Source organism: Tinamus guttatus, unplaced genomic scaffold (assembly GCF_059628265.1).
Source record: "Tinamus guttatus ecotype Peru unplaced genomic scaffold, ASM5962826v1 Tinamus_guttatus_pri_ptg000472l, whole genome shotgun sequence".
Taxonomy (NCBI): domain Eukaryota; kingdom Metazoa; phylum Chordata; class Aves; order Tinamiformes; family Tinamidae; genus Tinamus; species Tinamus guttatus.
The window spans coordinates 1,461,826-1,476,391 of NW_028289006.1; the positions used below are offsets into that span (position 1 = coordinate 1,461,826).

A 14,566-nucleotide genomic window follows, 5' to 3' on the forward strand; every position below is an offset into this window, starting at 1 on the left:
CCAAGAAAAGACACACAAGTTGCACCCTCCACACAGCTGTTTTTGGTCTTGCTCTTGAACTAGCCATCCTTTGCCTCCCAGACTAAGCCAGTTTCAAGTGCTAGAAAGAAAAAATGTGATTTTGGAAGCTGACCATTCCTTCTTATTCTTTGGAATTTGCATTTTTACCATATGAAGTGCAACATGGCGCCGTCTGAGTCCTCTACTGCTCTCTCAAAGGAAGAGAGAAGTGGGGTGTGATTGCAACTGGGAAATCTGCCTTTTCTAGCCCCGGTTCTTTCCTACTCGTGTCCTGCATTCAGGACATTGAGACCAACAGCCTGACAGCAGCTCATGATTTTTTGTGCTGAGTGACTAGCAATGCTTGATATTCTCAAGTACTGAGCGTGGAGCAGATACAGGTCCTTGTCACCTCGAAGAAACTTGGCAATACCTGTGATTTACTGAGGCTTTAACCTCAGTCTGAAAGGACACAGGGATGTCAGGAAAGTAGGAGTTATTGGGCAAAAAAATTGGAGGAAGAAGCCAGGAATTATTCGCTATTGCACAAAAGCTCTTCCTAAAATGAATAAGCTCCACTTTGAAAAGTCTATTCACTTAGTGCAAGTTCTCACAGTTGCACAGCTGCCCTAGAATTAGATCTCACAGTCCATCTCCCAGTGAATTAATGGTGCAAAAGAGCAGCAGCAGCAGCACCATTTCCCTCCCAGTGCTGGGGCCGGGTTTCTGACTGCGGGGAAAGGGAAGCTCCTCTGCTTCCTTTGCCTGAGCAGGGACCTGCTTCCCGGCTCCGCAGGCAGCTGGGTGCCTCCAGCAGCAGTGACCACGGCAGCGGGCTGCTGGAGACAGGTTTTCCATGTGACATTTGCACCTTGTTGGTCCTTTAGACATGTACACCAAACACGTCTGAAATACCAATGAGAATAATACTGAGGAGACTAGAAGATGCTTCTCACTGCAGGGCTAGTTTTTCTTTTGATGCTTGGCTGTTTATAGCGCCCGTGTACAGGTGCTGTGCCCCACTGTCACACTGACTTGTATAAACCAGACGATTTCCTCATTAACTGAAAGGGAACAAAGATTTTTCAGAATTGCAGTTATTCCCCTATGCTGTATTAAGAAGTCTGTCACATGCTTAATTGGAAGGAGTCAGGGGTAGAAAAAAACACAAACATCTTGCTCAGGCCAAGCTAACACAGCTTTGCTCTTTACCCTTTATTTCCCAGGGGTCTATCCAATTCCAGATTTGTCCATTCAGCAGTAATGAGGTTTCCATCCACTCTTGAGGCTATATCTACAACTCTATCTGGCACCCTTCTTTAGAAAACATTTTTCCATATTCAGCAGCAATTACATTTTAATTATTTCCTTCAACATACAGATTATTAAACAGAACAGAATACAGGAGAGAAAAAAGAAATAAAAAAGATTGCGTCCTTTCCCCCAAAGATGATTTAATGTGGGACAACAAAATCATGAAGACTTTATGATTAAACAGAAAAACGTTTACAGCTATGCGTTTTAAGGACAAAAGAATGGCCTTCTAGAGTTTTCTTTAATCACTAGAGATCCCTGAGATGTGATACAGACATGCATAACCCTACTGGGGAGGTCAACGTTTTATGAGGGATTATTGTATTCATTTCACAAGAAGTTGGCAAACTGTGCATGGAGAAAAGAAAAAATAATTTTACACAGTGGTAAAAATAACACTGAAGGGATACAAGGAAAGCCTATTAAGGCTCGTCACTGAGAGCACAATAACATGCTTGATGAAATCATTGCTTGTTTTCTCTGTAGGAAAAGCTGACAAAATAACAAGTGAATTCATTACCTTTGCAATGAAATGACCCAAGGGAGAGGTAAGGGAGAGGAGCTAAGAAGTCCCCCAGTGAATTTGAGGTTTGTTTCTGAAGCACTGCATACAGATGTGAAGAGAAAGAAACAGATAACAATGCAGATGAAGAAGAAAAGAAAAAGAAAGTTAAGGAGAAAGATGCGCTCTTGAGCAACATCCGTTGGTACTGCAGTTCTTTCCAGATGTAGCCATGATCACAAGCTCTTCCCAACCAGCATTTGTCCCTCATCAGAACAGCAGGGCTCATCACTACTCTCATTCCTCCCACAAGAAGTGCCCACAGCAAGTCAGGATGTCCATCAATTTAAGAGAAGAACACAACATCTACAGAGAAGAAAAGTCGCAACTCCACATTTGAAATGAGAATTAGCTCTGTCTCTGTGGTCTGGACAATACTCAATGCTGCTGTCCTTCTCCAGGAGCTCCCTCCCTTTCAGGCTGCCTGCAACACATACTCTGCTCTCATCCCAAACCATTGCAGTTTCCCCATCCAACTCCTACCAGGGAATTATAGATCCTAATGGCCCAAACCCACCAGTTCATGCAATTTTGTCTTTGCTCCCGCCTCTGAGGGAGTCTGTGGTAGGTGCTGAGCTCAGCTGATCAGAATTCCCCTGTTTTGTGCTTGCCTTCAAAGGTGCAGTGGCCCCAACAGCATAGTTTTCCCATCCTGCCCTCCCAGAGCCTTCCTGAAATCTGGGACATTTTTCTGAGGATTTTTGCATTAGAAAGCAGAAGTTTGGGCAGCTTTGCATGAGACTATTCTTTGTTTGGTTCAGGCGGAGGGGGGGATATGTAGTTTCTACGAGGTCATTTAAGGCAACATGCGGTCTTGCACTGCAGAAACACAAATTATGACTCTACATGGTCCCCCAAACCGCACCCTCCCCTTAATTTCACACAGAATATGCACAGTGCCCCAACAAGGATGCACAGTGCAGCAAGATGCCTTTGCCTCACAGTTTGGAAGACCAATGTAGATGTTCCAAGGTGCAGCTGGAATGAACTTCCACTTCTGCTCCATGGCTGGGTTGCTATGGATTTATAAAGACCACAGTGAGATGGCTCTTACCTCTATCAGGAGAGAGAGCATCTAGGAAAGCACAAGTCTAGAGATACACTGCAAGGGCCTTTGGTGTTGCATGCACGTTTGTGTCGAGCATCATTAACTTTCTCAACATTTAAGTATATCCAGCACAGCAGTGCCGGGACACATCGCTGCTAAGACTGATCGGTTTGTGTGTGCTCAGAACAACCCCCTTCCTTCTGCCTGCAGTATCAGCCTGGCTTTGCTCACTGGGTGGCAGTAGATGCGTCTGCCTTGTGCCTGTTCTGCTTATAGCCATCCCCAACAAGAGGTTTTGTCTCTGCCTGGCGTCCGGCAGTAACAGTTCAGCAAGCCCCCAAGCAATTATTTTGCATCTGCACCCTGCACTTAATCGGAACATTCCTGCCAGAGTTGAAACTAAGGCGCCGCATGAATAATCTAAGCTTTGCTTTTCTTCCCTCCCATTCCAAGTGACCGTGAAAATAACAAGTCACTCTCCACGGCTGCAGCTCCATGCTAGCTACTTTCCTGTCCTTTATCTCTTTCTCTGCACCAACCACATTCTTTGGCAAGAGGAAAGAGATCATAGCTGCAAACCAGGAGAACTAGGGTATCAAAAGCGCAGAAATGAATACACGCCAGGCCCCGATACTCTGTGCTAGTTTTTCTGATGTGTTAAACGACGTGGTTCTTTCACTGCTGGGGCTTGGCCTGAGAGCAAGAACTCTTGCCCTAGTAGGATGGGGCAGCCTGCTGCCCATGGATGCTTTGCCTGGGCTGTAGCCTCTGTCCACAGTGCAATATCATTCTGCACTGGTGAGGGGTCCCAACCACCTGCTACCAACACCTGCAGCAGTAGAAATGCATAGAAATGCGTGGCCTCAGGCAACCCAGAGAGCTATAAGGACAGCAGTATGTGATGTACGAAATGAACTGACAGCTGAAAAAGGGATCGTTAGATTTAAGGATCAAGGAGCACTGGGAGGATCCAATGGCAGTGCAGCTTTGCGCCTAGAGCAGAGCAATGCTCTCAGGAGCAAGCCAGGGAATCAGCACTCAGGCAAGGACTGCAGTCTGGCAAGTGAAGGCAAACAAGGGTCAGGGGAAAGGGCAAGAGGGGAGGAGAGTCAACCCTTTTCTTCCTCACTCAAAACCCTCTTTATTTCTCCCCGCCTTCTCTCCTTGGACAACAATATTTTTGCTCTGGCACCTGACTCCAAGACAGCTATTCCTCCTTCCTCATGTGGTTACTTTCTTTCCTGATTAAAAGTGATTAAGCAGCTCTAAAGCCCACAGAAATGCAAGGGACTAGAACAGAAACAAAGAGCCCATTCAAGACCTCTTAAATCCCCAAGGCAGTATTTAGAGATCCATGGAGCACAGAACTGGGGCAGAACCACTCTCCCAATACCTCCCTACTCTTCCTCCTTTTGGGCTCTTTATTGCCACCATCTACTCCACCATGTCATTTTCTGAAGCAGAAGTGCAAAGCGCCCGTGGGGCCTGGGAGAAGATATACGTTGATGCTGAAGACAACGGGACAGCTGTGCTGGTCAGGTAAGGAAAAATCCCATCCCACTGCTAGCCGAGAGGTTTCAACAAGAAGTGTCAAGGAGGAAGAGCTGGAGCTGCTGCCTAGAAACACATCTTGATGCACTTCATATAGTCCTTTCTGGGAACATTACGTTTTGCTGTGGTCAACCCACCTCAGGAAGGAAACAAAGACGAGATAGACTCCTACAGAGAAGAGCAGTAGGAGGAACGGGAGAAAGTGGTTGGGAAAGGAAGACAAGACTAGGATAATCTCCTCAACATTCCCTTCCCTTGCCTCTCCAAAAAGGGATGTAGTCAAGATACAGACAAGAAGCTATCGTATAAAAGAGTACAGGAACAAAACAAGGTCCTATATCCCTCTTTTCTTTTGCCTCAGCTCTTTTTTAAAAAATTTTTACTTTTATATCCTTGATATTTCCCTTTGGCTTCTCCATCAAATTTTCAGTCTACGGATCACCTTTCTCTATGCTGTAACTTCTATTTTTTTACACTGTTTTCTCTCTCCTTCCATAAGACACAAGTTTTTCTCTATTCACCTTGCACATATTCCTCTCTCAGCTGGGATTTACATCATGTCCATACGCATCAACCAGGCCTGTGATAAGAGCAACTCAGAACCCTCAAACTTGCATTTCAGACTAAGATCCCATCCTACATCTGTGAGGCTTTAATTTGTGGAAAATTACCTTTCCTTATGAAGTGATATGAAAGTCGAAAATGATGCAAAAGACAAAAATTTCTATAGCGGATACCAACAAAACCTCACCTCTTGGCCACTGGCAGCATTACAATTGCAATAGTCACTGCCTGCTCTGTTTCTGTGTTATAAACTGTAATAATGCATGGGCCTTTGGATCTTAAGCTCTTCTTCTCTAGCAATGAAATTTGGAATATGCTATTGGTCTTTGAGGTGGATAATTAGTTCATCCATTTAAGGAAACTCATGCTTTTTTAATAACCAGACCAAGATGACTCTGATGGATTATAAAAATTGCTTTACTAATGGCATAAAATCATGTTACCTTTTCTATAAATGAAAAGAGCAGTACTGCAGTACCTAGTACTCACACAATAACCCTTCGTAGGCAATAAGATGGGAGAAGGGGTTAACTAACAAAGCTGGGAGCAGGGTTTCTCTCTGAAAATGTCCACTGGGAGCAAGGCAGAATCATCTGCTCTCTAGAACATCATTGTGACCATTTCCCCGGGGATTTTGTCTCCACGTAGCACTAAGTCAAGCCTGAAAAAGTTTTTACTTTAGCAACACTGGGAAAAAAAATGAGATTCAGCCTTTCTCAGGCAGATAACAGTTTCAGGTGCTCACAGACCTTATGCTGTGGAGTCTTAGTTACAAGTCCTTATGAAGTGAAACTCAGCTGGGAATAAAAATCAAGAAAGTTGGTGAAAGTGAAGGAGCCTCTCAGCACATCAGTGAATAACAGACCAGGGGCAGAGCCAGCAGGTTTAAGATGCACTGAGCAACAGCCCAGGGGAGCAGCAAGGGAGTAGACTGGGGTCACACATAGTTGAGAATAGGATGGGCAAAGAAGAAAAAAAGCATACACATGAGAAGGAGTTTGTTATAAAGAGAAGGAAAAAGGTCAATACACACATAAGCAAGGCCTGGAACATGAAGACACATGCCTCAGCCTGTGAACTCATGCTGTCTCTCATTTCTTGCCCTGATTTCTTTCGCCAACCCAACAGGATGTTTACAGAGCACCCAGACACCAAGTCCTACTTCACACACTTCACGGGCATGGACTCTGCTGAAGAGATGAAACAGTCGGATCAGGTCAAGGGGCACGGCAAGAAGGTTTTTACTGCCATCAATGACATGGTGCAACACTTGGACAACACGGAAGCTTTTCTGGGGATACTGAACCCTCTGGGCAAGAAACATGCCACCCAGCTGAAGATTGACCCCAAAAACTTTAAGGTGAGCCAGCAGCCACCTTCCCCCGAGATGTCATTGTTGTGAAGGGATGACGTCTTCCCTTGGAGGGGAAGAACTGGGAGAAAACAGGTATTTTGATATTTGAGAGAGGGAAGAGAGCAGGAAAAAAAAGAGTAGCTGTTGGAAGATAGTAGAAATGAGAGATCTGACATATGCAAAGGGCTTGTTATGACAAAACCCTCTTCTGGCTTCTTATGAGAGCTAAGATCTGTGATATATAGTACAGTACATGCATGCATATACACACACATACATGTATATATCTTAGTACTATACACATTTATTTTCAGAAGCTGAATCTGTCGCTCCTCATCCGGCTTCCTCATTGGCATGACCTTCTCCTGAGGGCAGCTGAGGGCAAAGCTCTGCAGCACATGCAGTGCGGGCCGGCCTGCTCAGATCAGAGCTGAAGGCTGCCTCTGTGCAGTAGTGGCTTTCTCACTCTGAGAGCAAGAGGATTTGCATTTGTTTGTCAACTGATAACAACATATAAAGAAAAAGCTTACACCAGCTTCAATCTAGGATGGCAATCTCCCTCTAGTAAGAGGAACTGAGCTTTTGCTGGACAACTGAAACAGCCACTGACAAACAGCAGCATTGCCAGCACCGAACAAACGCAGAAATACAGCACTGGATTGCTTGCCCGAGCCCACCCAAAGTCACAGTAGCAGACAGCACTTGTATCCTGCATCTGCCTTTTACAAAATGCAAAAACGCAACCAGTAGCAAATGCCACTTTACAAAGGTATGAGAATGGGGCTTATTTCTAGTTCTGTCTGCCATATACTGCTAAATTGTCTTTGTACCCCTCTGCCTTCCTCAAAAATGTGGAACCAAACTAAAAAATGCAACTTTCTTACACATCTAACGTAAAAGACAATTCAGAGTTTTTGTTTCTTCTCTTCTCCCCATTTAGATTATCTGTGACATCATCTTGCAACTGATGGAGGAGAAATTTGGGGGAGACTGCAAAGCGTCCTTTGAGAAGGTGACCAATGAGATCTGCACTCACCTGAACAACATCTACAAAGAAGCTGGCTGGTGAGGAGGCCACCTCTGCGCTTCTTATGTTTCTCACCAAGCCTGATTTGCCGCTTTTGGTCCTCTAGCCACAGTTGGAAGAAAGAAAATGTCAAAAACAAAACAACAAAAAGAGACATATAATATAGATATTAATGTCAGTAATTGCCTTAGCAAACTGAGTTTCTACAATTAAATGAAAACCCCATACATAGACATCAAAACCAAGCAGTTAATCCTGATATGCTTTGAGTGCTCAGGTGGGTTCTTCTGGCAAAAGTCCTTGAAGACCATAGAGTCAATTTTAAATTTGCTAATCCCGAGTGACTTTCTCCTCGTACCATTCCAGAGAGGAACCAGCAATTCTTATTAGAAGCAGGAGACTATTTAGAAGCATCTCCTATGTCAGGGACTTTGAAGAGATCACGTTTCGAAAGACTAAAGAGCCTGTTTGAACTAAAGAACTAAAAGCGTTGTGTGTGTGGTGGTGGGGTAGAAGGGGCTTTCTAAGTATAGAAAAGAATAACTTCTGAGAAGGTCACAGGGAAAGTCCCATCTGGAGCAACCTGGCAGAGTTCTCCAGTCTCAGATGAGGGTGTCTCAGAGAGCTCTGGGAGTGGCAATGTTGTATGAGAGGCGTTCAGGGCCCGCGGTCACCACTCAGTCTCCGCTGGCATGGGATGAACATCTGCAGCACGTAGTTTCATAGTGCCCATTGCAGAAATTTGCTTGGGAGAGGGCAATGGGAACATGCTCCTGGGCTCCTCCCACACTACTTAAAATTCATCCAACTCAGAGCTCTTTCTCCTCCTGTGGGCACAGTGTTGCAGGCTCAACTCCCTGGAAGACTTCTACAGAACTTCCCTCTTCCTAGCCTTTCACAAGGTCTGAAACGCACCATAGCAGTAACTGAGTTCAAAACTATTTAATTGCTTTTTCTTGTATTCATTAGAGGTGGTGAAATCATCAGCTAATTAACTGCAAATAACCATATGCCCTTTTGCTTAAGTGTAACACAATAAACACAAAGAAAGCAGATGCATCTTCTCCTTTGTAACACAGAACAGGCACTCAAAAGACACTTGCCTTGCAGAAATGCAAGCGGTTGTAATACAGAGTTACTAGCGGTAATGTGGGGTTGACCTAAATCAGCTCAAGCTACCATCCAGGCATGGATCAAACCTGCATTAAAACCTCCTAGGACAGTGGGAAGGGAGGATTTTCACTTATCCAAGAAGAAAAATACTGTTTAAACAAAAGCACACACACCTCTAAAGAGTTCTCTGGCAGAGAAGTTTCCTCACCAATTTGTTTGGCAAAGGATGCTGAAATCCCAAAGCCCAGAATCTACATTTTTGAAGGAAGAGGATGGGGTGGGCTACTTAGTGAGTCAGTACTCACCCCTGCTAGAGGAACCAGGCAGACTTGAGCTTTCACATGCCTGGAGTAAAATTATGACGCAAAGGCAGTAAGAGAAAGCAATGAATGAAAAAGGTTGCTCAGAGTTCAGGATCTTGCTGTTTCCAAGGTCTTTCCTAAATACAACAATGCTCATGTTGCAAATCAAAGCACAAAATAAGTAGATTTTGAAAGCAAATCAGGAAAAGAAGGCACAAACTAAATTTTTAGATTGCATTTTGAAAGAAAGCAAGTTACCTGGAGGTTGGGAAGATTCAGTGCCTTCCTTGGTCGGAGCAGAATATGCACTTGAAAAGGTAGAAGGTAAAAAACCAAACCAAACCAAAACCAAAACAAAAACACACAGAAACAATTTTTATCTAACTCTCTAGAAGGCAAGATCACACATAAAACATTGCGTAGGTGTAAGGGAAGTGTTACTGAGAAGTATATTGCTCTGCATTTTCAAATATTACGAGGAATGAACAAGACAAAACTATTTATAGTCTCAAATCCACCACAAGCTGCACATGTAAAGCTAATACGTTGAAATGTTTAAAACAGATTTCACTTTATTTGCTCAGACACACATTTGTAGTGCTATTTCCTGTGACCACGGATATATGCAGAGCTGGCTCGTCACAGGCCAACAGGCATTGACAGCCCAAGCTGAGGAGCTTGGAAACACCGGCTGATGCTCTTTTAGGCTCTTGTGTTCACTGATGCTGTAATGGAGGGGAAAAGATGTAGCTAAAGCGAAGAGTGTAGAACTCCTCAAACTCAGGAAGAAAGATAGAGGGTGAATTATTTTTAATTCCATTTACAAGGAGACTACATATGAAAATTTAGATTTCTGATGTGAGTGTGTTAGGAATTCATGGACTTTTTAAAAGTCTATAACTAGGTTTCACAGGATGGCAGGAAGCATTCACAAAAGAAAATGAGAGGGTATCTTGGGTTTGAGGATATCTGGGTTTAATTCTCTTTTTCTACCAGCTACATTACACAACTCTGGCTGACTTTCCTTTGATGTCAATGTCCCTCTGCAAAATGGGGAAAATAATATATATTTGTATCTCTGTAACATTCACATACTTAAAAGGCAAATCAAACACACTCTTTACTTAGGTGAACCAGTAAATACATGGTTTTACATGTTACATACGCACCTTAAAACACATGAAAAGAGACCTATGGAAAACAACATACCTAAAGTTGGCAGGAAGAGATTTTCTGTGGAACGAGTGTGTATGAACTCTTTGGGTCCAATCTGTGGAACATCAGGAAGGTTTGGGTGAGACAAAGTTGTGGCAAAAACAAGTGCCTGTGACAAGTTACTTCCATTAAATGCCATAGAGTTTTGTTTGTATCCAATTCACTTCTGTAAAGACAGCATAATGGAGAGCCAGGGAAAATACGGAGATATACTGAGGGAAATAAAAGAGGAAGTTTATTCCCCTTGTTGGGTTTGCCTGGTACAGCTGTAGTAAGGAGGAAAAAAAAAGAGATAAAGAAATAAAAAAAAAATATATAAATCAGGCTCTGTATTGATAGAGCAGAAACACACCTGGAGGGAGGTTCACTTGCAAGGCATCTCCATGTGCAGCCCTGTATTACCAGATACCTTGCCAGCAGCACGGGGACACAGTCAGAGCTATCAGAGCAGTCCAGGCCCATCATGCTTCCATTTTCACTTGGCTGCCAGACCACACAGCACACACAAAAATTACATGCAATTTCTATTGTTCAGCTGTAGTAAGGATTTTTTCCAGTATTGATTTTAATCTTTCCTTCCCCCCACCACTATACAATATTCATGTATTGTCCCGACTTTCTGTCATCCAGCAAACCAATGTGGAGATAAAAATTCAAGAGTCCGATGGTGTGTGACAATATCACAAGATCACTTTGAGAGAAGAGCTAAGAACATACCAACGCCATTTGAAATGACAGTAAACATTTTTAAGAATTAGCTAACGCAGCCATCAAGGCATTTCAGCTTAATAATTTTCTTCCTAAAGGGTCTGAGCCAAGCAGCTTTCCTGCCCCTGCCTGGAACGCTCCCTTCATTAACCACGTAATAGAGAGGCTCAGAGGTTTAGTGATGTGAAGAGGGAAGGTGCCAAAAAATCCTTCTGGCAGAGCCCAGAAAACACCCTCTCTTGCATCCACTCTTCCTGTTGTAAGGTTGATCGTGTTATTGGTGATAACGTCTTGAGTTGCTTTGCTGTAGACTTGTGGGTGCAGGTGTGATGTATCGAGAGGAGGGCTTCTTGCAGCAGCTCTGTCCAATTCTTAGCTGCCAGCAGGATATGAGAATATGGTCAGGAAGGAACAGAGAAAAGAAACATTTTTAGCCCATCCTAAGGGTTACAGAGGTGGCTTCTGCTCAAAGAGAGTGCACTAAGGGAGCCCTGTTAAACAGCTAAGAAGCCTTCCTGTTTAAACATGTTGAATGTAACGATATAACATGCCAACAGAAAGCACTGCTGCCTATAGGGAAGAAAAATCATACTTAGCTATAATCACTATTCGAGTCAGCATTAGCATGCAGTGGTCCCTGCAAAAACCTTAAAACCTCCATTAAACTTGAGTATCAGCCCATCACACATGCCCCTTTTATTTTGTCCAGGAATCTCAAAATCATGTATATGAATCATGCTGCAAAACAAACAAAAAAACCCACAAATTTAGTTTAACCTTCTGAATGACTCTCAGCATCCCAAAGTATCTGATTTTTTATTTCACTACAACATCCTGCTTTAGGAGAAGGGGATGCAAGATGCTTCTTCTTTCCTTTGCCTTTTTAAAAATCCAGTACTCAGCTAACGAACATTTAAAACACTACTGAGGTTCGGCAAACTGCATGTGCCACACCACAGCAGTTCTGGTCTATCCGGTGAAACAGGCATGAGTGTGTGGTTACACCGGTCAGACTACATGGCCAGTACCGAGGCAGCCCAAATTGCACGGCAGCGATTTCCCACCCGCACCCTGGTATAGGCCACCCACGCACCATGCAGCGCCCTCCAACGAGCCTTTTGCCTGCTCAGGGACAGCAGGATCAGCAGCTCCCTTGCACTGTAAGTTTTCTGTATGACCCCTGGAGAGCTCAGGCTTCTGCTCCTGATGTACCCAGAAGCAGCTTTCCCGAGACAGAGCATAGTCATGGCGTGTCTTGGTGGCTGCTACAAGGTGCTTCACCCCACCCACAACTCACCTCACAGCTGCAGCTGAAGCCCCTCTGCTGGTGCTACCAGCAGAGGGTCATTGCTCACACAAAGCAGAGCAGATTCACCCCCATTGCTGCACTGACATGTCCCATGGGCATGGGCCCATCTGCAAATCCCCTCCCTGGCAAATGAGGGATTCGGGCCAAGCTTTGTCCTGGAGTACAAGCAGGCATGGAATTTCAGCATGAGGAAGATGAGGATTGTGAAACATCAGAGCCAACAACTGGGTGACCAAGATGAGTGTCCCACAATCCACCAAAGTGGCCCTAGTGCATTACTTGCACTGCTCTGTTGCAGGCCCCTTTTGAGTTTGTGAAGAAGGCAGGAATTTGAAGTTATAGCAGCCACACATTAAGTTCTCAACACAACTTTTACCTTCTATTGATGGATGTGCAAAGACCACAGTGAGCTTTTTAGGCTGGGATTGCCTTAAAATTTGCCTTATTTGCAGTCTCTTTTAGCCAGCAACTGGGACATTTTTTTACCCTGATGCTCCTAACTGTAGTTCACCATCAGTATTTTACTGCAGTCAGCATTAACGGGAAGGCTGTGCTGCTATTCAGAAAGACCTAGGCAGGATGGAGAGTTGGGCAGAGAGGAACCTCATGAGGTTCAACAAGGACAAGTGCAGGGTCCTGCACCTGGGGAGAAATAACCCCAGGCACCAGTACAGATTAGGGGTTGACCTGCTGGAAAGCAGCTCCGCAGAGAGGGATTTGGGAGTCCTAGTTGACAGCAAGTTAACCATGAGTCAGCAATGTACCCTCACGGCCAAGAAGGCCAATGGGATCCTGGCTGCATCAGGAGGAGCGTTGTCAGCAGGTGGAGGGAGGGGATCCTGCCCCTCTACTCAGCTCTGGTGAGGCCATGCCTGGAGTACTGGGTGCAGTTCTGGGCTCCCCAGTACCAGAGGAACATGGAGCTTCTAGAGAGGATCCAACATAGAGCGACAAAGATGATTAAGGGACTCGAGTATCTATCGTATGAGGAAAGACTAAGGGAGCTGGGCCTGTTTAGTCTGTAAAAGAAAAGGCTGAGAGGAGATTTGATCAACATGTTCAAGTACCTGAGGAGTGATTGTAGGGAGGATGGGGCCAGGCTCTTCTCCGTGGTGGTCGGTGACAGGACAAGGGATAACGGGTGTAAGTTGAAACATAGGAGGTTTAATCTCCGTATGAGAAAGAACAACTTTACTGTGAGGGTGACAGAGCCCTGGAACAGGCTGCCCAGACAGGTTATGGAGTCTCCTGCTCTAGAGATCTTCAAACCCATCTGGATGCCACCCTGTGCCACGTGCTCTGGGTGTCCCTGCCGGAGCAGAGGGATTGCACTAGATGATCTCTAGAGGTCTCTTCCAACCTCAACTATTCTGTGATTTCAGCCTAGGAAAGGGCCGTACACTCGGAGCAGTTTCCAATAGGCCCTTTTGGATGTTGCCAGGTGCCACCTCTGCTCTGTTGCTAGTTAATGCTGCCTCCCAGCTCGTGTATTCCCACAGCTCCTCCTTGCCCGCTGTGTTCTGCGCAGCGCCACGCCAAGCACAGCCAGCAGTTTGGGACTACACTTACCCAGCAACACAGGGGAGAAAACTAGTGAGAGCTGGGGGAGGCAAACCATGAGGGATTTTTTTTTAATTGCTTGCTGACTTTCCATTACGTGCCTAGGGAAGAAGGAAAAGCAGGGATAAAAAGGGAGCCTGGGTCAAAACAAATATTTTGTCCTCTCCTCCCCTGCATTTCCAGTTGCTGATGCCACCCTTGCCCAGTAGGCCACTGCTTCCCAGTTTTGCAGGCTGCAGTGAAAGTTAAGATTTCTAGGTTTTACTGAAAAAAAAAAAAAAGAAGAAAGAATTGCATCAGCAGTACAGGCACAATAATTTATTAAGAAGCAAGTAGAAAAAAGTGATCAAAGCAAGAAACAAAGAGCAAGAACCATACAAAACTGGGTGAAGATCACATTAACGCTTTTTAATTTTTTTTAATAAACCACTGTATCAAGCAAAACTCACCTCCACCATTTGCTGAACAAGAAAAACTGCTCTGAGGAAGATGGCATGGAAAACGAGAGGTGGGTCATGGCAGAACTGAGGGAGTTATCAGGTCCGGCAGATTCTTAAAACATATGACACCAAATTGCTCACTATCACTTCCAGCACACAGCTCATTTTGCATTATGCCGCTGCACAATAACAGAGCACCAATATTCTGCTTTCATCTCAAACAGTTATGGAGCAGAGTACACACTCACTTCAAGTTTTCAGTGACACAAAAGGTCCTTCTTTGTTGCTACCCTTAGGTGACCACAGATAAAACCCTTCTTCTAGATGCAGCACACACCCACGCTCTTGGCCATTTTGCTTTGGCTTCTCACATCTTCAGCAAGTCACCATCCTTCTCTCTTCAGCTAAATAGATCAATTCTTCTTCAAAGTTATTTAAGACTATCACAACCTTACATTTACATGGGCTGGTTCACGTATTTGTCCCGCTACCCAAAGCA

The 14,566-nt window shown here is 44.6% G+C and overlaps 1 protein-coding gene across 1 annotated transcript; it reads left to right on the top strand.

The window, feature by feature from the left end:
• Positions 1 to 4,368: 4,368 nt before the first annotated feature.
• Positions 4,369 to 7,462, top strand: LOC104566637 (cytoglobin-1). The gene is made up of 3 exons (XM_010213449.2): positions 4,369 to 4,463; positions 6,168 to 6,399; positions 7,334 to 7,462. Exons 1-3 carry the CDS (start codon positions 4,369 to 4,371, stop codon positions 7,460 to 7,462), a joined length of 456 nt encoding a protein of 151 aa, XP_010211751.1.
• The last annotated feature ends 7,104 nt before the right edge of the window (positions 7,463 to 14,566 follow it).

Excerpts from the sequence above, each read along its gene's own strand:
- LOC104566637 (XM_010213449.2), top strand. The coding sequence starts at position 4,369 with ATGTCATTTTCTGAAGCAGAAGTGCAAAGCGCCCGTGGGGCCTGGGAG. Across the intron at positions 4,464-6,167 it reads GGGACAGCTGTGCTGGTCAG|GATGTTTACAGAGCACCCAG; the intron begins GTAAGGAAAAAT and ends CCAACCCAACAG. Across the intron at positions 6,400-7,333 it reads TTGACCCCAAAAACTTTAAG|ATTATCTGTGACATCATCTT; the intron begins GTGAGCCAGCAG and ends CTCCCCATTTAG.